Raw genomic sequence first — 25823 nt, forward strand, 5'->3', positions numbered from 1 at the left:
CCCATTTAATACCACCTACATGGCAGTGTCTATTTATCTTCCCTTATATTCAGTTTTGTACAAGTGCTCTTGAATATCACGATGCTCTTTTGAAAAATATGAAAAATACCTAGAACACCCCCCTTTTTTTTTTGACAACTCTACTTTTCACAACACATTTTGTTCTCATAAGTTTTCACCTTTTTCCTGCTCCAAGTCCAGAAAAAGCTTGAGAAAATATAGGAGTATTGCAGAAGGCTTTTAGAAATAATCTGGTATAGAAGAGCTAAAATGAAAAATAAATTAACAGCATTTAGATTTCTCCTATACACGGCACTTCCCCCCTTCCCCCAATGTTTAAAGATGCATTCAGAACCCACAGCATCCTTCTTTGGGAAATAAAAAAGTTTAAACTGGTTGAAAACTCAAACACTGCAACAGAAATTCATCCATACTGCCTCAAAGTGCAATAACCATTTTTCTTGTTTCTCTGCCCTGATGACACCCTCTTTTGAAGCAGGCAACAAGACTTTTTAAATAAGGAAAATACGATGCCAAGAACAACCTTAGAAGAAGAAAGTAGTATCTGTAGCATCATGCTTTTCACTTAGCCCAAGTCAAAAATGTGCCCGGGAAATCCAAAAGATCTTAAAAGATAGAAGCGTGTTCCAAAAATACCCTGAAAAGCAACAGATTATTTGTGCCTATTTAAATGCATCATACATGAAACCCCATTAAATAGTGGACTTAGCTGTTGAAACACGGTCTGCAAGGTATAAAATAGCACTGTCTCAGGCAGTGCACAATATTCAGCACTGCAGGAGCTCTGTAATCTGGTGTCTTCAATTTCTTCCACAGACTGTTAAACCACCCCAATACGTTTTTGAAGCAATTCAACTTAGATTACTTGATGAACATAATATGTTTATTTAAAAATACTTTCTATGAACACCATTTTCTTGAACTTACTAGCTGAAAGCATTTTTTCCTCTCAAATTATACTGCAGGTAAGTAACTTGGCCAACATGCTCTCCTACCAATATTCACACAGAGATAATGTGAAAAAATCCTTTCAGAGGGATGGTATTGCAACTATCATTCATGCTGAACTTTGACTTTCAAGAAACTAGGTGAGCTATACTTCCAATCTCCTTGCTTACTATTGTTTTATTTTTTTCTAAAATGTAGGCTTTTTCCACTTACTAGTATTAGTTCTTACTCATTTTTCATTCTTTAGTAAATTAGGAACCTTATAGTCCTTTTCTGAGGGCAGAAAATAAGCATTACTAAACAGGTCGTTCATTAATTCTTCAACAAAGAAATCCTTAGCATGTAATTGGCTTACCAGTTTAAGATTTATGTTTAAATATTTTTTCAGGCCAATTCAGGAACACACATCCTCAAAACATCAAAATTCAAGAAACCTACATTTTTTTTTTGGTTTTTCGAAAAACCTTGCATGCATAATGTTATCCCCTAGTAGCTTCCGTATGAAATTATGTTGTTCTGTCAGATGGGAGCCATAATGGCCTCATCCCTGCAGCAATCATTGTTAATATAAATCCCAAACATATTTCTATACTGTTCCAATTTACTCCAAGATGCTATTTTCTGTCTTGTCAAAATGACTGGAGATCAAAGGACCAAGATTTATAAGCTCAAAACTGACAAAATCAGTATTCTAAATATATATGGCAATACAGAGTTGCTAAATCTCCTGAATCTTTTAAATTAAAAAATATTGCCCATTCTGATGAAATTGCTTACAATGACTACAAGTAAAGATGGTGGCCATTAAGTTTTATCGCAAGCACCTGAGGATCTGTTTGCATGCAATACAAAATGTTCCTTTATTCTCCTGAATTACTGACACCGGCAAATTAAAATGAAGTGGCTACATATGGCAGAAACAATCTTCACATTTACAAATATCCTGAAATATCACTAAATCATAAAAACGAAAGCTGTGGGTTATATATTATGAATGTTGCCTAATGCATTCCCAGCTCAGTTATTTGTAACAAATTTGTGTACAATGGACAAAATTGGCCATTTATTCTACAGCAGCAGCAGCTGGTTCTGGCACTGTGTATCACATCCAAAAATGAAGTTACAAGTCAGGAAAGCATAATTAACCTTTAAAGTGCTGGAAGGATGAAAATCAGATGAGCACCTTTAAGTAAAAATATGTAGTAGAGAAAAAATGCTGCTGAAACTCTCAGTATTCCCTTCAGTACTAGAACTGCTTTTTAAAATACCCTGTTTATAGAAAAGTAGTTACTTAATGTGGAAATCAAAACAATCTAGAAGACATTGTACAGTAAGAGCCATGAACCTGCATCTGATTATTTTAACGGCTTGACTGATCCTGGATGTTATGGTAAATGAGGACAGCTGTTGTATTACCTCTACTGAAATCTCATTATGATGAAGGAAAAAACCCACAAGGACCTTTCACTGTACTAGGCTAAGATAAAGTATAAAAAATGGTTTATCATGTGCTCTTAATACTTTAATTACATTTTCCAAAGCAGGTGTAATAACTGATAGTCTTTAAATGCTAATTATCATATGCATTTATTAAACCAACATAATACCTTTAACGTTATGCAACACTTCAACTGAACAGACTTAAAAATGTGTTTCTAAATATCACATATTCACTCCTGTCTTCCAATAACCTTTGAGATTTTTTTTTTTTAAATCTTTAATGTAATTTTAGAACTGCACTTCTCAATTTTAATGTTCATTCAGTTCACTTTGGCAGTATTTCATTGATGCAGCCTAAGGCTATAGGTAATGGAACATTACTCACTATGATAGCCAGATTTCTTCTGCATGGCGGTTACAGGGCAATCTTTATGAGCCAGAAGAAGCTGTTTCAGCTGTGCCACTTCATTTCTCAGCAGGGTGACTTCATTCTAAAGGAGAAGAAAGTTATGTACTTTACCAGGTTCAAACTACACACATTTTGAAGGTAAGTATTAAGTTTTATAGCATTTTCAGTTGTTCATTTAGGGGTAGATAAAATACAAGAAGTTTCCATTTAGTATATATTGCAAAAATATGTACATTTCTTTTATCTCAGAATATGTAAATATTAGCTGAAACTTGGCTAACTTTATTTTATGATTTTCTTAAACTAGGAAATGCTTTTTTTGGAAAATACAACCTATGTTTTCCAGTTTGCAGATGCAGAGCCTACATATAGTCTCATTCACATGATCCAGCTACTGTAAGACTCTTCTGCAAGGTTTTGTGATGAATTCTAATCAGAGTAAACCTACATTTAACTACCCACATTTTAACAGATGCCACAGCCAACATTAAAAAAAAAAAAAAAAAAAATCAGGCAATGCAGAATGATTTTTGGTGACTATATTTGTACTTGGACATTGAAAAAGAAAATCTCACGTAATGGTAAATAGTTTAGTAAATGTCTGTTGATTTCCATATTAATTTTCTCTTTGGCAACCATATATAAATGTGCTGTATGAAGGAATAATTGATAATAATGACAAAATCCTGAAGTGTCAGCTTATGTTACTAAACTGGAGTGTAATCTAGGAGACAGCACTTGCAGAATCTAGCGACTGGGTTCATTTCCAGGCTGTGCCTTTCCATTATTGGGTGACCTTCAGCAAGGTCATCTAACTTCTTTGTGCTTCAATTTCCCCATTTGTAAAATGGAGGACAGTGATACTTACCTTCTCTGTAAAGCAGTTTGATATCTACAGATGAGAAGCACTACATAAGTGCAGTATATGTGACAATCCAAATTGAGAACAATATGGCATTTTGATAGATCAATTTTCACTTAAAATAGTAGAAAAATGTTTCTATAACTACAGAATCGAGTTATCTGTAATGCTTTGCGATACCTGTATCTTGCCACGATATATGCTTTTCATGGGTTAATATCTTTTAAATATACAACCTTTCCATTGATACTTGAAGATACTTAAACTATAAGAACCTTGGCACATTAGCATAATATACCACACACATGACGCAACTGTTTGGTAAATGTGTATGTTTATGCATTTGAGAGCAAGTTAAAGAAAAAACAATCACAGGAAAATTGGATTGCAAATAAAATTATGTGGGGGGAAAAAAAACCACAAGAAAGTTAATCTTGTTACTTGCAAGCTAGAAGTAAGGCAATGCAGTCAGAGAAGAGATGAATTGTAAAAGGATTCTAAAATAAGGAAAACAATTTTTAAACCCCGAATTTATTAGGTTTAATTACACTAAGTAACATAGTTTATAAATACTGTTAACTAAAATACTAGATTTTTAAAAGAAAAGCTCCTCTGTGTCCTCTCTCCATTTAAGAGACAAAAAATTTCAAGCCTTTATACTTGCAAAATCCTCTTAAACTATTAAGGACTACTCTTCTATTCAGTCATTTTATTGTGCCAAATATCCCTTTTAGAAACTTTATATTTAAAACAAAAACAAGAGCTGAAGCAAAGCCAAAATCTGACTTCATGGACGTTTCTAATGAAAGAAAAATGTGACTGCAAACAAAAAAAAGGCTGTAATGAAAAAAACCCAACCAAAACCCCCACAAAATCTCTACCAGCTGGCATTACATGCCCTGAAATCTTGGGCTGTTAAGCAATCACACTAATTCTGCCTCCAGCTCTCAGTCTCCTCTTAGTTCACCATGTTATTTACTGAGGAGCCACAAATCTGGATGCCAAGCAGGCAGCTGCACAGAACTGACATAGTTGGGGGGAAAAAAAAGAAAGTGCTGATGTAGTTTTGAGACACTTCTTGATAATCCACAGAAGCAGCAATGTCCAAGAACATGAAATGTACTTCTGTTAATTTAAAGGAATACTGGCAAAATAAGTGATCAAATTGGGAAAAGGTTTTCAGAAGTTTTCTACCTTCACCTCCTGCATTTTAAGGAAGAATTTTATACACAAACAGCACATGTAAGTATGAAGTCACTGTTTATCAGTGTAAGTAAAAGTAACATTTATGAAAAATTTTTGAAAAGTAAGTTTATAGGTTAATGTCAGTTGTATTATAAATACTAAGACTTTTGCTAACAGAAATAGAAAAAGCAAATATATTATCTTCCATTAAAGCAGATTTGACAAAAATGGAACAACATTCCTATACTAAAAAAGTTGAGGTATTCTCATTGAATACATACTAGCATTGTTAATAACATGAACACTGCCAACACTGCTATATGCGATACACAAATCATTCTTGAAAGCAGAATAGAGTATGTCTGCTGGACATGTGGAATGTCACAGAAAGGCAATCCATGGTTGCCATTTACATATTACCAGTAAGAACCACTTCTGACTGGTAATAAAAGGGGGTTGTTAGAACCAGCTCCTATGCACATTGTAGTTTTCTTATCATGTATGTGACAACAGCAAGTCTTTCCATCTCATTTGAAATAACATTAACATGTGGTGGTCTTCACAGAAAACAGGCCAACAAGAAGAAACACATGGAATAAACACTTCAGCCACTGGCATGAAGGAAGATTATTTCGAGTTTTCACACTGGAAAGGTCCTGCTCAGCAATGAGATATCAAGTCAAGCATAGGCATCAACATTTCTTTAAATAAGCATGAAATATACCTCACATGCTGTGTAGAAGAATTTTTACATTCCCACATTTCAAAAATGTGCTAATATTAGAAAGCAGGTTTCTGGAGGAAAGCATATCTATTTTTACCTGCACTCCATTTTTCAAAAGATACTTTGCCTTCTGTATTCTTACGCGGGTATACCACACGGTGTACAATATGCTCTTTTGTATCTGCCTATTCCTCCCTGGATCCAAAATGTGGATCTTTTAATACTTTTAATGTAATAGTGGGACCCGGTGACTAATCCTTACTCAGCAAGGCATGGGACAATGTTTGTGAGGTATTATTTACCAAAACTATCATCAGAGACAGGTAGATGTGATTTATGGGGATAGGGGATTGTCTGTAGCCAAGTTAAACACCGCTCTTCCTGTTTCTTTTTGGATCACTTCAACAAGATAGCCCTGTAGGGATAAGGATCTTTACTTACCGGCATTTCTTTCATAATTTAGCTTTCCTAAAGCAGCTTCTGCAGCACTAATATGAACTGCTGATTCTGATCCTTTAAAACCTACAATGATCTCGTGAGGAAGACAGGCCATTCTTCTAATACTTTGCCCTCTAAGATTATTAAAGCAACAGGGACCAAATCGAGACCAATGAACATTGGCATCTGATCCTGCAATGCAAATGAGTGGCCACTAGGGACACACTGTCAATACTTCCTTAACACGTTACATAGCATACCATACCCTGCTGTATTGTGCAAGGCACAGAGGCAACACAATGCGGTATATAAAATTTAAGATCAATAAACAAGTCAACATATTAGTAGAAAACACAGTCCACAAAAATAAAACAGTAAATAAACTTTAAAAGGTTGGAAGCATGAAAAAAAACCTTACATAGCGAAGCCTATAATAAAAGACAGCCAATCTAACTCAAGTATATTACTGGCATGATATAATAGGTGGAAATTTTCCCTTAAGCAAATATTTGAAAAATGATGCTTAAAAAGGAAGTTACATTAAAACATTTAAAAGAAGAAAGTAGGCAGGAGTTAATCTACAGAAAGCTGAAAACTATGGAGAATATACATAAATCAAGTAAACCTCTTCAAAATCTGTATGTACAGTTCGAGAGTTCCAGTCTTAAAAACCTTCACATTGACATTAGAAGCTTTGACACAGACATTACAAGAAAGCTACTAACAGCGTTGAAAGAAGTCAGAATTGTTACGTGAAGCAATGCAATGTAGTAATTTTGGTATTAACCTACTTTTGGAAATGTGACATCTCGGTAAATTCAGCTGAGCAGGTCATTTAGATATTAAACAAAATATGAACTACGAAACCCTAACACTCACTCTATAAAACTGTACTAAGGCAAAACTCCAAACTTATTAAATTTACTATTAAAGTAAGTAATCGTGGGTCATTACTGCCCACTATGCTGATCAGCTGTGTTAGCCTGTCAAGTGAAGAATTATTATGGAAATATAGGATTGATTAATGTTTTCACATAAAGTACAGTTTAATTATTTCTCTGACATTCAATTTTCTTTACAAGTCATTCTGTTCTTCACAGTTAACGGTTTTGCTTTTGGCAGAGCGTAAGAAAATTCTTTTTCTTGAATTCACTATTACCGAGTTAACTCTTGGAAATCTGGAAAAATTTTGGTTATGGTTACTTACATCATTTTCAGTTATAAAAATTAGTATAAGTTAAAGGCAGTTCACATAATACCAAAAATTACTTTCACTAAGAAAACTGATATACAGCCAATCTTTTTTGTTCTTGTTTTCCTTCCTGTAGGTCTACCTTCACTTGTTTCTTAGATTATTTAAGCTATAGTGCTACAAACCATTTTGTAATCAATGGATTTACAGTGAGGACTGTGACTGCATTAAAGGAACGTGTCTAAAGACTGTGAACAGGTATGAGAAGACTATATATTTGCAGGAAATTTAACTATTGCTGGTGCACAGTGTCATGACTCTTGGAACAGAGGAAATTATTTCATGTTGTGTGCTTAGGTAGGAATTTCTTACATTTTACAGTCTGGAATGCCGAGTATTTTTACAGACATGAACACGACGATGACTGATACACTGTAATTTTGATTACATGACAAAAAGTAATCTCAACATGTCCTGCTTCTCTGTTGGTCAAGCTGGGACATTTTCTTTATCAAACAGCATGAAAAAGGAGTTTTAATAAGAAGGACAAAATCTGTGAATTTGACTCAGTGAACAGCTCTGATGAAAGACCAAGAAGTGAAACTTTAAAATATCAAAATACTTTCTATTGCATTTTCTAAATGAATGCTTCATTTCGGAAATTACATAATTTTTGCTTTCTGTAATTCTCAAAATAAAGCTTTGAGACCTTTTATTTTGAAGCACTACTTTATGCCAATCCTCATGTGCTGCTGGAAAACATTAAAAAAGTATGCTTTAACATTTAATAGCAGTTTAAACAAAAGGGTCATGGATTGTTCTACAGGGGGAGAAGTGTGCCCACATGACAACTTTCCAACAACTGACGACCTCAGATGAGGTGGAAAAACGACTGGCAACATACACTAGACTACCCTCTTACAGTATACTTCCCTCACTATAGGATTTATGCACACTGGGAGGGCAGCGTGGTGAAATTTGCACTGCCACTGCCTGTGCTGTACCTGTTCTGTGGACAAAAGAGGCCTTCAGTTTCCAGTGATGTCAATCTGGCACCTTTCACGAGCACTACATTCACTTTAAAGGAAAAAAAGTGAAGTTAAAAAGAACCAAAGGAAATCAAACCAAATCTTATTTAAATAACTCAGGCTGTGATACAAATTATTAAGAGCGAGATGTTTTTAAGGTAAGGCTACTACTTTGCTAATGAGACTTTACTCCAATGTATCTTGTCATCCTTGTTTAGTATCACAGTCTGAAAGTTATTTAAAATGGACAAAGGACAAAAGGGCACAATCCTAAAGCTTACACATCTTGAAATCTGAGCTTTCTCTTATATTGTTATTTTACTTGTATATGTAATTAATGCTGAATTTTCAATTCTGACCTGAGCCACCAGTTACAAAACCATTTCTATTTCAGATTTCATGCAAAGTTTAAGTTCCATTGATCCAGGACCACTGTCTTAAGAATCAAAAAACGTATACATTTTTACTTGAAATAAAAAGTATACCTGTAACTGCCCATTTAGTGAGCTCAGGTCCTCGGCTTTTTTCTCCAATGACTGCACCCAGACTTTCCGTTTCTGTCGGCACCTAGAAGCAGCAGCCCGGTTTCGCTCCAGGAACTTCCTTCTTTTCTCATCAGGGTCTTCATTGGCAGCTCTTCTTCGCCGACCACCTGTATTTGGCGTTTGTGGTGTAGGCTGAGCTGGTGATGCCTGAAAACAGTAAAAAGTCTTAAAGTTATCAGTATAATACTATTAATGACTTAAGCTACAGCACTAGTGTAAGTACATGTCACATCTTGAGAAGGGTATTCACAACATTTCTGAATACATTCAGGTTATACACACCTCTTTTGTGGAAAGCTATATCATTTAACTCTACAGCTATGTTTTAAAATATTTTACTGTATTTACACTCCTTACCATGTTACATTAATATGTAACATCTAATCATGGCTCTAGCTTTGGTTTAAAATTGCACTAAAAGAAGCCACTCACTTCAAAGAGTTAAATTCATGTGACATTTACATTTGGCAACTGAATAAACCCTGGAAGCAATACTTCTTTAGATGGACTCTCAGACATTCTTTTACCAATTCTGGTGACACAAGTATTTACAAAAGGTAAACTTTAAAAGAAACCTCTTTCACCCAAAGTAGCTTTTAAAAGTTACATTTAGCAGGAAATAAATTTTCTGCTTTCAACCCTTCCCACAAACCTAGTCACAACTGAAATACTACACAATTGTTTACACCCAACATATACAAGCTGTTTGACAAATGCTGTCAGTGCTGACACTCACTGATCCCTGACTCCAGATAGCAATTTCCTACTTGTTGACGCGTTTCCCCACCACTGCATACCGATTTCCCTTATATCCACCCACATATTATGACAGGATCAAAATATTTCAATATTTTAAATTATACATTATACTCCTTTCATAGCTGTTTACAGACCCTAGGCAAAGATCCTTTGAAGTAATAGGACAGACAGACTATAACTGTCTCCACGACATATTCACCGGTGCACCTACACATTCAGTCTGGCACAGTAAGAAAGTTTTATTGTTCAATTAAAGACTGCAAACACGTATCAGTTGGCATATCGATTTGGCATAAATTCTGGATAGCTAATAATAAAAAAACCCTGGGTACTCAAATCAGCCTTTTAGGAATGAAACACTTGCAATTTTTTTTAAATCCTAATTATAAAGTAACCACAAAATAACCAAACAGCAAGCCTTTCATCTTGAAAATCCTGCTATGTTGTATTATGAAAATATTCTTTTAAAAAACTTAAGGTAGTATGGGAGAACAGCAGCCTTAAGGAGGAGATCATTTTATAATGGGTAACTTTTTTCCTCTTTTCGCTCCGAACATATTTGGTTTGATACATTATTTGATTTCACTGGCCAGTCTCAGAATCTGACAGCTTTCACTGCAGATGCAGGTCCTTCTGGTTCTGGGCCAAGGATGTAGCTTTTATAAAGTTGGTATTATGCTATGAATTCTGAAAATACTCTTATGAGATTTTTAAAAGCATTTTGAAAACACATTCCAACAAGTTTTTTTGAAGTAGAACAGCAGCAATCCTCCAGGATGCACCCATGGAAGCATCTCTTTCCTCCAGCGTCACTCCCGCTTCCAGTCTGACTCAAGAGTCCTTTATTCTCCTGTTCTCATCTACCATCCCAAAGGGACAGCACACCATTCCTAAACTCAGAGGCCCCCTTTCAGCACCTGGGATTACACAGTACACTTAATCACACAGCTGAGACTCTTCTTGTGGCAGCCCAGTAGAGGCCCTTCAAGCAAATTAAGGTAAGCATGATACCTGATGCAGTTAAAAAAAATTTTCAAGTGTTTATGATCTAGAATATTAAACATGCAATAGAAATAAAAATTAAAACAACTTATTTTTTTCAAATACATATTAACCAGTTGTACAATTTTCAGTTACCACAGAATTTCCTGTTAACGCACTCCAGTAATCAGGAGGACTTAGTGCTAAATTTGAGCAGGTAGGTAATACTTATTTCATCTTGGATAATACATTTTAGAAGCATTTAAGAACACGTAAGAACTATAAACATTTTACTGCTACAGAGCTATTTACTACAAAGGGAGTCTGTAGCTCACATTAACCTCTATTTCACAAATCAAGAGTAAAGAAAAGATTTTTTTTTTTTCTTGCATAACAGTAAAGGGGGCTGAAAGTACATGTCCACTCTGTTGTCATACCGGTGTTTCAGTTGTTGAAGTTGCAGGTTGTTGTAGTGATTGTGGTCGTGGTTCCTCTGACTGAGTCCTAACCAACCCACTTGGATGTCCCTTGGCAGTATCTCCATTTGTTACCTGAGGGTGCTGCTGGGTCAAGGCTGCTTTCAATCTCTGCAAGCAGGAAAAAAAAAAAAAAAAAAAGAAAAAAAAAAAAGATGGAAAAAGAAAAAGGAAATATTCTGTCATGCTAACTTGAGGAGTTATTAATGATTTATCTCAGTAGTTACTTCCATTTTAGAAACAGGAGCTCCAGCTCTCAATTAGCTGTTTCTTTTTATAAGCTTTCAACAGTGATCTAGGCATATACCTACTAATAGGTGACAATTTCTTGCAAGCATGACAATAGCAACGAGGCTTTACATAGGATCTCAGAAAGAGAAGGATGGTAAGCTGTATGGAGCAGTAAACCGAAAGGCTCCTTTGTGATGAACTGTGCCCACAAAGAGATGACCGGAAGGCCATGAACAGTTGCTGACACTGGTATTACACAAGGCACAGATCAGAAAGAAAGCAACTACACGTGAGGGAAAACAGGTGAAAACAGAACACAAACTTCTTTCCATTTTAAAAATTCTGGCATTCTCTATTCATTTTAAAAGTTTGTTATGACTTTACTTTTTCATGGTCTTTACAAATACCTCTACAATCCTTCCTATGAGTAATTATTATATAGCAGCCAAGGCCTTTGCTGAAATATCTCAGTAATGCACAAAACAATAACAAGCTTCAGGTTGTATGTAAAGATTAGCCTTTATTTATATAGAAATATGCAAGGTAACTGTTATGGCATGCTATTTTACATTAAAAATTTCCTAAAATGTTTCAAGTTCTTCCTTTATTGCACACAGTCACTATAAAAAACAGTAACTTCAAATTTCATCTGTATATAACACATTCAAGAGTTACTGACAACTTGATAGAGTATTTTAAAGCATTTGATTGACTACCTTTTGAAACTTATTCTGCTCAACTTTTGGTGGAATCTATTAAAACTATAACAGATAATATATTCTATTTACAACAAATTCTTAATCTTCAGTGATAAAAGGTCATACTAACTTTCAGTAGACACAGCTTGTAATTCCAGATGCTTTCTTAAAATTTCATTAACATTGTGTTATTTATCATGAAATTTTCTGTGTTACTTAAGAATTTACCTTACTAGACAAATGGTATTAAAGAATGTTTTTCTACTGAGCACTGGATTTTTAAAGAATCTAATACACGTTTAAGAAAAGATTAATGACTTAATGCATGACAGTTTATGAAAATTCTGATAACTTGTATCATCATATTTTGGAATATGAACAAAGTATTGCAAAAGAGCTAATGTTAATGGAATGTCTTAAAAATGCTGGAGCTAGGCTGCATTTGGCCAGCTCAAAATAAATAGAAGACTTTGCACCTATGTATGTAGATATGCTCTGTAAACTGTAGTATCCAATGTCTCTCAATAATTAAGTCATTGGAATGTGGGGACAGCTCTCTCCTACCTTGCATGATGACAGGCTTTCCTGGATCCTATTTTACAACTAGAACAACAGATTGCAGATTACCTCTCTCAGAACTCCAAAAAATCTTCAGGTCTGCAATATGGCAAGTTACATCAACTATCAAATCCATACAGTTGGCTGTAGCATCTAACCACCACCAGTAGATATCCCATCTGAGGACTACAAAGAGAACTGAGAAAACTCCAACATGCCTCTGCTGGCTTGCTCTTATGGAATATTTGGCCAGTGACTTCTGTAGTAAGTCTCTTCCATAGTGACTGCTCTAGACTGAATGTAACAGCATGTTACCCCAGATAGGGACTGTTAAAGTGTACATAAAAATTCAGTGTTAACTTAGTCCTGTTCCACACCTCATTTTTGTATCAACTTTGTAAGTTTCCTGGAATAAAAGGTGCTTTCAGAAAAGTACACAAGACAAATTTACAGTAAATTCCCCAGTGCTCAGCTCTAACAACAAGAATTTAGGGTAGCTGCAGGCATTAGGGCAGGATGACAAAAATTTTTAAGATAATATGTCTATAATTCTTAGTATACGTACAGTACTCTGAAAATCCTAAGCCCTTCAGTAGTTGTTTTAACTCTTTCTTTACAGCATTAAAACAAACTCAAGAATCAACTTGTACCTTCCTAATTCACCTGGGAAAAACAAGCTAACCAAAAAATCCCTGTCTCCAGCTAAACAAGTGCAGAAAGACCTCAGTGTTTCCTAACAAAAATTACTAAAAGCAAACTCTATGATCTAATTACAACAATTGAAAGGTTGATAAGATAATTTCCACACCACCCCCCTTTAATTCTAACTAATCTGGGTCATTAAATGGTAAAATTTTCTGAGCTTCCACAAGGACCACCAGGGAAACACATCACTTCCAAATCACTCTGCAAAACTGTTTTTTAAAGCAAGTATTTAATGTTAATATGACAATTTTATCCAATATCCTTCCCATAAGTTATTAACATCTGATTTTTCACAATGTATTTTAATTTATTACCGGAATTACTTCAGAATTTTTTTTTAATCATAACTTGATGTTTAGCAGGAAGTAACAAACTTTCAGGAGTCAAAATCAAGACAGTAGTAGTGACAGGACAAATTAGCTGTAGCAAATTAGTTACAATGTGTCTATTTTAACTTCTGCTGAGGTTTTAAAGGGTATGCGCTCTTATTTCAAGCCATTCTACTAGGAGGTTTTTAAAAGTTACTGTCTCAAAAATTACTCAACCAAGACATAGCAACTTACCATATTGATACTCCTCTTCCACTGCCACAAAATCTAGTAATTATTACCTCTCATCTAACTCAAGTGTCTGAATATGCAAATTCAGTGATAACAACCTAACTTCTAATTTTCATGGCAGTGGGGCATAAACATTTATACAGTTAGTATGAGCATGGACAGAGTGTCTCATTTGCATGAGCAAATCCTGATGTAAGCATCCTCCACAAAAATACCCCAAAACAATAGAGTCTATAAACTCCTAAAAATGCTTTGTAGTGTTTGCTTAAAGTCGGTTACTTAAAGAAAAAGTTTCACTAGCATATCCATTTCCTTAGTGCAAAAGAGCCCAAGTTCAGAAGATTTGGGAGATGAAACAAGACTAATTAGGATTTGGTTTATTTTTTTAATGTGCACATCAGGCAAGTAACTTATTATTGTCTAACTCCATTCTTTCTACTTCTGCATTTCTGTGTTAAAGAAATATTTGCAAAGTTAACCTAAAAAGAAAGGAAGTTCATGCTATTAAATTTGTGCATTTTGTATTTAATTTGAAAATGGCAGTAGAAAGTGAAGGAAATGGCACAATCCTATCTACATTGTAAAAGATCTATCATCAGGCACAACGGATGTGCAAACAGTCAAAGTAGGACTTAACTTTCCCTATTGTAATGCTAACATTTCAACATTATAATTTTGTAAATTCATAAGTAAACAAACTCCTTTTGAAAATTACATTGTTAAATGCAATGTACTATGGAAACACAAATAGGAAATAATTGGTTTTAGTTTTATATTACAGAGTTTAAAAGTTGGAATTCAAATAATTATGATTAAAATTATCCACAAAGGCAGAAATATTGTGAAAATCTAAGGAGTATCTACAGATTCTCACAAGAAGATATCCAGCTCATATATTTAAAAGGTTTCATATTTTACTCAGTAATGTTGGAGTGAAATACTATATGGATGTTGTGCTTCCTGTGAGTAGCAAGATAGTTACCCCAAATACGATGAGAATCTCAGTTTTTAAAATCAAGTATATTGAAACAAATATTAGAATAAATGTATATAACCATTACTATGTGGGGAAACCCAATGACAACCAAGGTTTGATATTACTTGGTTATTAGAGGCAAACTAAAAGTGGTATTTCCAAATAGCTTAATAGCTTTTAAAGTCTTTATTAGCAAGGTTTTATTGTTCGTGTATATCCTTGAAAACAAATCCTCACCACATCTGTCAAAATTTGTTAGGACTAGATCATTCCACCAAGAGCTCAAAGAAACAAGATAATATTCTCCAGAAACGATTTGTGAAAAACTCAGATCCATATTTCATATCTGCCACAAAAGCTCATCAGAGTAATAACCCTCCTTCTCCTGGGTGTTATCCTACCATCTGCTGCTCTATTACTTATCTTTATTTTGCAACTAATTAACAGCATAATCTTCTAAATTCAGCAAGTTAATTATCATTATTGTGGTCTTTGCAGCATCATCAGTCGTTATGAAGTCTTGTCTCTCCACCCCCAGAGAACATATGAAAATGAAGTAGGTTGTGAGAGGGTCTGTTTCTTTAGAGTAGGCTCATTAGGTGTTTGCTGATTAGCTCGGCATGCAGAGAGACAGGTCAGAAGAATTCTGCTGAACACAAGGTCCCATGCCGGGCTCCAGCAAGTTAATGTCGGTTTCTGAACATTTGCCAAGCTGCCCTCTGTCATTTCTCAGTAGAAACCTCCTGCAGAAACGCTACTGGTTGCCCACTGTGTGCAAGGTATTTCTCAGATTGTGACAAAAGGTTTTATATGGTACGAGGAGACGGAGGGAAACATTCAGTGTTAAAGCAATTGTTAAAGTTGTTTGGAAACTTCTGCAATCCACGCAGAAGGATCTGAACATTAAGTTTGCATCCACAAGCTGTACACTCAAAAAAAGGATGTTTTACAACTAGGGGTAGCTCATGGCTCACATTTCACATACAGAAAGCATACAATTACAGATCTTCTCACAAAGAGATCAGAAGCAATTCTGTAATATTTAGATTCATGCATCCTTACCTTAGTATGGAAGGGGTTTTTTTTGTTGTGGGTTTTTTTTAAAAAAACACAGCTATTGCATCTACTTCTGAGCCTCTCTAAAATACCACAAAACTGACTTATGCATTTGATTTTACTTAAGTATGTGGAAGTTAGTTTCTTTAGCATAACAACAAATAGGGTGTCACATCAGAAAAAACTAACAATTTATATTAAGTGTGACACAGAAATCTGAAACTAATTTTCACTCCTATTGAATGTCATTCTCAGTACAAGATACAAGGATATTTTCAAAAGAATAGCAGTAAAAGACAGCTTGTGTCTGAGTAAAATCTCAAGTCATACTTCACTTCAGTTCTACAAGCAATAGGAGAAAAAGGATCCAAGAACGTTCAAAACTATAGTAACAGTGCCTTTCACAGGTGTGAATGGAGCAGCTATATTCACTACAATAACTTCAATATTGGACAATAAAATTAAAATGCAATCTAATTTCATGTAATTATCCCATAGCACTGAAACACATATAGCACTGTATATGTTCCAGTGCTGAAGCAGACATATATGATTGTGCTTACACACTCTTCCACTAAATTTCAGCTGTTTCAGTCAAGAGCCTCTTGCAATAATGTCACCAATCATAAGGATTTGGCTCGCTGCATAGCCAATTTTTAAATTTTTGTCTCTCATGGCTTTTGTATTTTTTTCTTTTTTTTTTTTTCCTCCCAGTCATTATTCCTTGCAGTTGGTATACAACTTTCTATTTGCTATTTCACTCATTGAACCTGTTCTCACATGCAACTGTCCCTCTATGGAATCCATGTGATCATTTAGTATCAGGCAACTTTAATGGTAACCAGAGAAAAGATGGTTTCAGCAAAGAACGAACAGATTTCTGGAAGTGACATCTCAGTAACTCACTTCACATGAATAAATAAAACTGCCATGTTGAAGGAGTTTTGCTACTTCAGACTGAAAACTTTATCAGATATAGAAATAAATACAGAATCCTGATTATTATGCATTAAGCTTGGACATTCTAATATAAAAACACTTTCAAATGTTGTAAGAGAGCCCATTTACAAACTGAAAAGTCTCTAAAAGCTGTCCATAGTGGGGAAAAAAATACCCAGCAAGTATATTAGTTCCCTTATCTTTAAAGGGGTTTAAGATTTCTGGGATAGCTGAAGAAAAATTTTAATTGTGTTATAGGAAGGCATCCTATACCCATTACCAAAGACATCTTCTGCCAGTTATTTTAAACTTTAGCTTTTAGAAATCAAAATGTCAGTTTGTTTTACTAAAGTTCATTCATGATTTTATATAAAGAAATGTATGATGCTCTATGTACAATTTGGTATATGCAACTCATAAGGAAACAACAGGTTTCTATTCATTAAAATGGAAGAAAAGTGTGTCGTTTTCACATTAATAGAAATATAAAAATTGTTTTGCAAATCCGTATTTAAATAATTAAACTCCATAGCATTAGGAAATAATGGCACTGCAATCTCTAATTTGATTTTTTATCAAATTAGTTCTTACCTTCCTCAAAAAAAAAAAAGAAAGGAAGTCTACACAACAGTAGCCTTTTGTAAACAGGCAAAGAGAGAAATGAATGATTGAGGAATGAAATCAGAGCACAAAGTGCTTTTCTTATGACAAAACTCTAAAATACGTTAGTTCCTTGAAATGTCATGCAAGAAACGAACTGCAGAAATAGTGTCTGTAAAGAAAGGCACAAAGCACAAAGAAAGAGAAGTGCCTGGTTCCTGCCTTCGTTTGTGGCAGGTATTTCATCCAAAACATAAGGAGTTGTGCCTTCTACACAGGACAGATCTATATCTGATAACAATTCAACATTTTGAGGATATAGTATCTTAAAGTGACAAAGTTACTGCAAACAGTTCTTCAAGAATTTTACTCAATTTCTGAAGTAGGTAGATCTGTGTCAGTTAAGAATACCTTGAAATAGTATTGTCATACATATGATAGCAGAAAATGCAGAATACCATATTAGGAAAGTATAGTCTTTCAATACAAGAAAGATTCAAACAACGATGGCCAAAAGCATATACCCAAAACCCTTTGGAGATATGAAAAAACACGTTAACCTTCCAAATTTTGCATCCCATACACTACCAAACTTAGCTTAATATCTGAGGAATAGTTACAATGTTAGGAAACTATCGAGCATGGTTTTTATATTTGCTGCATATTCTATTTCTACATTTTATAATGCAGTATGAAAAAATCCATGAGATTGCAAGGTCTGTCTATAAAGAACAGAATTCTCCAAATAATAAACAACAAATAAAATAAAGCAACAGCCAAGAAAATTCCAAAGATCTATAAAAATCCTGAGTCCTGGGCCTTGACTGTTGAGAAGGGAAGATCACAGCTTCGCCCCTTCATCCAGCTTTCTGTCCAAAAGACACTAAGAATATTAGGCTGATAAACTTCACCCTGATATGAAGCAGAAATGTGGCTATGGTAGGCAAAAGGACACAAGAAGTGTTCCCAGTGTTCTGTTAACTTAAACATACCAATAAATCCACAAATTGCAGTATACTGTTAATAGATGAAACATATACTGTGATGAAACATATGGTGTGCACTTTTTAAATTTAATTCAGTGTAGTAGGTTATATTTCAACTTTAAATGTGAACAATTAATGAAATAAAAGCAAACAAGTAGCTGTAAAACTAAATATTAAGTCTTCTGTTGGCTTAACCAGGAATACAAGTGAAAAATAAACCTGATTGCCATAACTTTGCAGAATTTGGCATGTAGCAAGCAAAATTATTTTCAAGAGATACATGAAAAAGAAAGGATTTGGCATCACAAAGACTTAAATTTTAAAAATTAAATGGACCTTTACAGTTAATAAACCATCACATATCTGCCAACAAGGCATCACATGGCACAGTGAGTTAGTCTTCCTGTCGGAAGCTTTTCTACATAAACATTAAGTTTCTCATTAAATTGCTTTTACTTTAGGAGTGATAAGAAATTAAGTTTTTTATTTTTGTGAATAGGCACTATATAAAAGTAAATGAGCATAACAAATATACATAATTCTGATATTCCTGAATTCTGCTCATGCTTTATATTAAGCAACAAGAAAGAAAAGAAGAAATACTGCAAATACCCTTTTTACAGTCTCACTTAAAAAAAAGGCAATCACTGAAGTGCATATATTAGCTAAATTCTAACGAGAAAACTAATGAGACTGTTAAATTTTAAGTCTAATGATCTTTGTTCTTCTTTGCACCCGAGTGATTGCTTCTTCCAACATGAGATCAGAGTCTTCACCACATACATGTATTCCGTTCCACCCCTATAAAGCTTTGTAAGAGCAAATCACTCAGTAATATGCTAAAAACCTAATTTCTTGCCCATCTAAAAAATTATTTGGAACCAATTCCTCCTAGATTCCACAAAGAATTTAGTGCATAGGTCTCCTGACTCTAAGGAATGTGCAATTTCTGAGAAAACAGCTCTTGTTTTCACTTTCTTACATTCTTCTCTCCTGGATTTAAGATAAATTCATTTCACCAGAGCTGGTTACATTTAAGTATTTCCTCAGGTATTAAAAGACTCCTTTTCCCATTCCTAGGGGGACAAGGATGCACAGAAACAGACCATCTTCCTTTCCATCCCTCTCTACACTATTTTAAAAGTCATCGTGTTCAATAGAGGAGGAAAATGAAAGAAGACCTGACAGCATTAGGAGAAGTCAGTACACTGGTGACCAGCTCTCCACAATGGTTTCAGTATTTGGTGAACGTGCTCTAGCGTGCCCTCTATATTGGAATCCCATTACTCCAGACAACAGAATAATCAGTGTTCCCAGACTCACTGTTTTTCATATTGTGGTCTGAGGAGAGAAAATGGGTAAGGAAAGAAAGCTCACATGTTCAGGTCATTCAGAGAAATGAGATATGAAAGGATGTTAAGGGCATCCTCCCACATATCAATACTGATGTACAAAAATACATTTTATCTAGCAGGTGTTCCTGATTCTTTTTTAGCACAAAGTCAGTCAGAAGAGGAATACTACTTCACAAGGCCTCTTGTAAATACATAAATGGCTTAAGTATTGTTTAATAATAGATTTTCTATTGCTTTAGAACAGTTGGAACAAACCAGACAGCAAAAACAAGAGAAGCAACTACCTAATGCTGCAGAAAATTTTTCAAGAAATTGATTAATTCAAACTACCACCATAACTGGATCATAACCAAAATAAACTTTGTTCTGCCTGTTTTACTCATGATTTTCCCAAATAATCCCCAAACCCCCAAAACTGCCCTGACAGAACAGAAACAACCTCCACACAAAACAACTTCCTAAGTATGTCAGTAATACGTATCTAATTACAAAACTCTTGCCAAACGGAGTATATTCAGTTGAGATTCTGAAAACATTGTTAAAAAAACACGTTTCCTTTTCCTAGTTTTTTTAAGAAATATCATATCCTTTGGGAGGAAACATATTCTTCTTCTCTGAAGGTGATGTTCACTGCTACTAATGCTAATAATTATCACATAATAATCACATGCTACTAATCTTCTCTTTCTTCCAACTAACATTTCCTAACCACCAATACAAGGAGAAAGGAGTTTAGTTAAAAAACTAGTTCATTTTAAAGAATGATTGAAAATAAGATCAAAATGACCATTAACAACAGAACTAACAGACTGAAATTTGAAATAACTGTAAAATAAACGCAGCCGTTATTTTTCTGTTTTTATTAAATCTCTACTTGCAGAATTTAGACTAACAAAAGAAAACTAAAGCTGTTTTAAAAAGCAATAGTATTTAATTAATTTCTCAAGTTATTCTTCTTGAGGAATAATGGAGTTTTTCACTTACCAATTTAGCCTCAGACTGCACTGGCTGTGGGGAGGAAGGCCCTGGGATTCCTGGGATACTAGGCACCATGGTGACAGGTCTAACAAGCTGACCAGATAAAGTATAAAAATGAAGAAAGCCTGAGTATGTTATCATAATAGAGAGCATATGACAGCACTACTCTCTGAAGCCAGAACAGCTATCAAGCTGCTTAAAACTAAGTTCTGTGCTGCACTTATGCAAATCTGTTCCACTTTCAAATTAATATAGCATCATGCTTACTTACTGGAACTGCAGCAGGGACATGCACATTAGAATTTGTGATAGATGCAGGAATAGCAACAGGCATGGTTTGTCCATTAGGAAGATGTAACAGCAGAGGAAAAGGACCTGGAACTGGACTGAAAAAGGAATGAACTATATAAAAGAAAACTTATCCAGAGAAGAGAACAAGTTTACACATTATTTTAAATCAGTTTGTTTACAGTTGTAATGTAATATTTATTTGGAGATCAAAAATATGAACTTAGTGATGTGGAGAACATGGAATTATATTTCACATGTAGTGAAAGTTGTATGTTTCATATGTAGTAAAGCACCACATTACACCAAAGCATCTCAAATTTGTACATTAACTGCAGAAACAGTAACTGAAAGTAAACAAGACAAAATATTTTCAAATTCTGTAAGAAAACATTTTACTAAGATTTACATAACTTACACTATTGGTCTGTTAGAGGATGGAGCCTGGGTAATAACAGTACTTGAAGTTGGTGATGGTATTGCCTGCTGAATAATAACACTTGAGTCAGAACTCGTAAGCAGTACATTAGGAACCTGTAGCGATGCTGGACGAACTATTGTTGATGTAGGCTGTGCGGTCTGCTGCAGTGACACTTCCTGAAGAAAAACAAAGATTAATCAGTTTGTAAAATACAATTATAGACCATTAATTCCAACTGTTACTTGAACACAGTTTGATGGAGCAAATCAGAATTTCTATAACATTATGCAAGTAGAATCAGTTATACAATTAAAAAACATTCAAAACCAAATCCCTTTGGATGAATCAGTTAAACCATCAAAGTGAAATCGCTCCAACAACAGTGATTTTAGTTTTATGACAAACCCTGGCCAATTTATGCTACGGCTACTATTACTTATAATTCAGTTTTGATCAGGTATTAAGGTTTTTTTTTTTTTTTTGTGAAGAAACCCATGGTGTTATCAGCACCATCATGTCTACCCACACTCTGAATAAGGAAAACATTTTATGGTGTCCTTACGTACATTTCAGTTTCAGCCCACTGTTCCGGATTTAAACAAGAGAAACAAAAGAGTTTCATGGTTCAGTAAAAAGGAAAAAAAAAAAAAAACCTTTTTTTTTTAAGCTTCTATCCCTTACCCATGTACTTATCTTAACTAGAGTGCTACTAAATTAAAAAAACTTGGAGTGTTACATTCATAGCTTTGCAAAATATATCCATATCCTGATGTAGAAGAAATTATTTGAGCACAGAAATTAAATTTTCTTAGTTGCAAGTAAATAGTAGACAGAATTGACTATAGCTCTTAGCTTAGCAATCAGGTAAAGCACATTATCAATTATAATGTAGTACCTGTATTTGCTGTTTCAAAACCTAGAAATGCCTTATTGTAACAAATGCCACCCTTCTCAGGAAACCCTTGATATTGTCAGACTTCATATTTACCTTCAGACAGGATTTTTTCCAAGTTATTTATTCTTTTGACACTAGCTACTGCAATCGATGGCACGTAAAACTACACTCTTAGGACCAGCAGACTTTAGTTGCTCCACTGCTAAACCATAATTCAAAGAGAACATCTCATACCTGTGTCATAGAGGCTACACTGATTACCATTTGTGCTGAATTAAGCTTAAGTTTTTAAAATTAATCCACAAAGCTTTAAGTAGCAAGGTCTTAGCTGCGTTACAGATTGTTGTTCTTCTTATATATCCACTGCAAAATGTGTGTGCTCCTCTGAGCACTTCATAGAACTGTAAGTGGGCTGGCAAACTGTGGGCTTTAAAAAAGAAAGGACTTTAGGTGACGAAATTTGCTCCCTTCAAAAGCTCAGAGGGTTGATTTGTCATCAGGGTTCATTAGTTTGTTCAGGTTTTTGCCCAAGGGACCTAAAAGACTATTTACAGTGAATGACAGTTTTTGAAGAATAACAGTGAGCTGCATTGAGGAAAGCAAGAATTTTTTCTTTAGTATCAATCTAGTGTACTTACAAATGTTATAATATTTGAACGCAGTACCTAGAGTTACAGATGAGTATTCAGTCAAAAGAAGAAAACATCCAGCATGGAATTGCAGAAACAGAAATAAAATTGGAAAGAGCTGACTAATGCATATTCTTAGGACAGGACTAAACACTCCTTTGCAAATAAGGCATTTGGTATAACAGCTATACAGATCTTACTCAGGGAGAAGAGCCACAGGGAAAATATAAAGGAGACTGAACTGCTTGGCTGTGGGAAATTAGAGGAAGGCATAAGGGCAGAATACTTGCCCTGATAATCTTTTGGCAATGGTCAGTTCAGAAATTAATACTGCGCCATTCTTCACTGTTTTCAGCTTCACCCTTTCTTGCCTGCTGTTTGCCACTATTACCTGTCTCATTACTGTGAGCAAGGAGCCACTAGAAAGTCCATTGCCATTGTAGGGATCTGACACAGGAACACCCATGTTTGCCCCTAACAGCCAACAGAGGTGTAAGAGCTCTTTTTCTTGTTCTTCCTTTCGCCTGAAACATCTTCATACATATATGGCAACCACATGTATAAAGAAGTATATGTATAAATATAAATGTAGATTTATATATATATACACACATATATATATATACACACACACACATATATATATAGATGAACACCACAGAATAAATAGCTATGGCAAAGTAATTCTAATTTCCATACAAAAAAGGGGAAACACAGTTGGCTAACAGCAGCCATGGAGCCATGTATATAGCTTTAACAAAAAAATGTAAACTATTCACACATTCTCAACAACAGTAATGCTGTAACAGCCCCTTCTGGACACATTTGTGCGACTGGCTTCTGTAAGTACCTGTGTGTGTGGATGGGGAAATAGCTACCAAAATACAGAAAGGCCAAGAAGAGAAGTGCTGAGAGGCAATGTGTGATGTCTCCCAAGAAAAAAAACAAACAAACAAACAAAAAAACAGCCCTGTTGAATTTGCAATGATTCATAAACTCAGAACACCAGCTGAATCTGTACATGGGCATGAATGTGCTGTACAATTCAGACAACATCCAAAACCACAGAGGCTGCTATATGCCAACAAAGACTACAGGATTATATATACACTCGATGAAAGACTGGACCCCTTGAAGGACTTTCATAGAATTACAGAATGGTTGGATTTCGAAGTGACCTTTGAAGACCATCTAGTCCAACCCTTCTGCCATGGGCAGGGACATCTTTCACGAGATCAGGTTGCTCAGACCCCCATCCAATCTGACCCTGAACACTTTCTGAACACCGACCTAGGAGTCACTGGCATGTCAGTACAACCTTCCACCTCTGAGCAAGCAGCTGGGATTGGCCTCCCAACTGTTGCTGCAACCAGGTGTGTATATATATACACACACATACATATATACACAAGTGAGCGAGTAAGTTATGGCACTTCGTGAATACCTATTGGCTATTAATAACAATAGCTTAATTAATGGGTGTTCTAATAAATACTGACTGTAAAACCAGGTCTCTCCTTGGCTTGACCCCCTACTAGGAAAAAGGCAATTTGTAACTTTTAGACACTGCTCTATGGAAACCAGATTTCAGCAATGGTCAGAAGATTAATGTATAAAATTCTGAAATAAATCTATGAAATTCTCGTGCACCCAGTGATTTCTCTGTGTTAAAGACAGCATTTGTGCTTTATTTAAAAGATCAGAAATGATCCTCAACCATTAAAAGAATAACACATTTACTGATGAGTTTATACAGTTGAAAACAAAGTATTTTCAACTTCCTCTCTACTACTTATACTAATTTGCCCTACGCTACACTCTGAAAAATGCATGCATGTGCTAGTTACTGCAACAATATGGCAATAACACAAGCTGCAGACTTAAGAAGTGTGGATCTAAAGGAAACTGACATTCATTAGCATATAAAAACAAAACCATAGGCGCACCAGTCTAATACAAGATACTAATTGGTCATCAAAGCATTGCACTAATGAAGTATAAGTTTTGTCTGAAATAAAATAGTTTGAAATATATTCAGCTAAAGAACAAGAAAAATAGCGATGAATTTGCAATCATGAGATTAAGCCAAAGTGATCTTACCTTTACAAGAAAGAAGTTTAAGCCTATTCAAAGATATTAGACACTTATTGAAAGGACCTCTCCAACCCTTTTATTCTTGAAACTAAAAACCACTGAATTGGAAAACATTTTACAGAAGAGGATAGTTACTTTATTTAAGAAGTGTTTTCAGAGATGCGTATTTGCAAGTATTTTGTATCTAAAAGCAAACATCATGCAATAACATCCTAATGCTATCAATGAATACACACAATTCTTTATACAGAAATGTAGATGGCCAGAACTAATACTGTAATTGATTTTTACTGTAAGAAATTATTTTAAAACCAATTGTTTAAGTTAGGCAATTAGCTATCTGACAACTAAGCAACTTGTGAAACTCTTGTTGAGAGTCACCCTTTAAAGTACTGTTAATAAGGAGCTTTTTTTTCAAACTCATTAGAAAGCTCCCAAAGAATAAATTAGGTTTTATTTGCTTAGTATTTTGAGGCTAAAAGGCTTTATATACTTCTAATGATACCTTGGTCTACTCAAAGCAGAGTATCAACTCTTACTGAAGCCTAGCAGAACTCAGGGCACTCTCAGAAAACTAGGAAAAGAAATAAGCATAATCTTTTAAGAGTCTCTAAGAAATTCCTTTGACAACTACAAGGGAAATTAGAACTCTCTTGCACATACATTAACATTAACAGGCTGTAATCATTTAAGGCTACTAAAATATATTCAGCCAATGAAATGGTTACAGTGGCATACATATTTTAAAACCAGCTATGCCCTGAAAAAACAAAACCCAAACCTTCCCTCCTTCAATACAGCTACAGAAGAAGAATATAAAAATCTAACTGAGAAAACAGCAACACT

General features: G+C 34.8%; 1 protein-coding gene across 4 annotated transcripts in view; it reads right to left on the reverse strand.

Moving 5' to 3' along the window:
- Positions 1-25823, reverse strand: part of ATF2 (activating transcription factor 2) — a 45726-nt gene that overhangs the window by 10144 nt on the left and 9759 nt on the right. For 2 of the 4 annotated variants that reach the window (XM_075711434.1, XM_075711437.1), the window contains 6 exons: positions 21357-21535; positions 20922-21036; positions 20657-20743; positions 10970-11119; positions 8733-8939; positions 2795-2900 (listed from right to left, as the gene is read on the reverse strand). In XM_075711434.1, the coding sequence (XP_075567549.1) occupies positions 2795-2900; positions 8733-8939; positions 10970-11119; positions 20657-20743; positions 20922-21036; positions 21357-21535 (844 nt within the window). Of the gene's footprint in view, positions 1-179; positions 266-2794; positions 2901-8732; positions 8940-10969; positions 11120-20656; positions 20744-20921; positions 21037-21356; positions 21536-25823 lie in introns of all 4 variants that reach the window. The other 2 variants (XM_075711435.1, XM_075711436.1) reach the window with 2 other exon arrangements.

This window comes from Pelecanus crispus, chromosome 5 (assembly GCF_030463565.1).
Source record: "Pelecanus crispus isolate bPelCri1 chromosome 5, bPelCri1.pri, whole genome shotgun sequence".
In the NCBI taxonomy this organism is placed as follows: domain Eukaryota; kingdom Metazoa; phylum Chordata; class Aves; order Pelecaniformes; family Pelecanidae; genus Pelecanus; species Pelecanus crispus.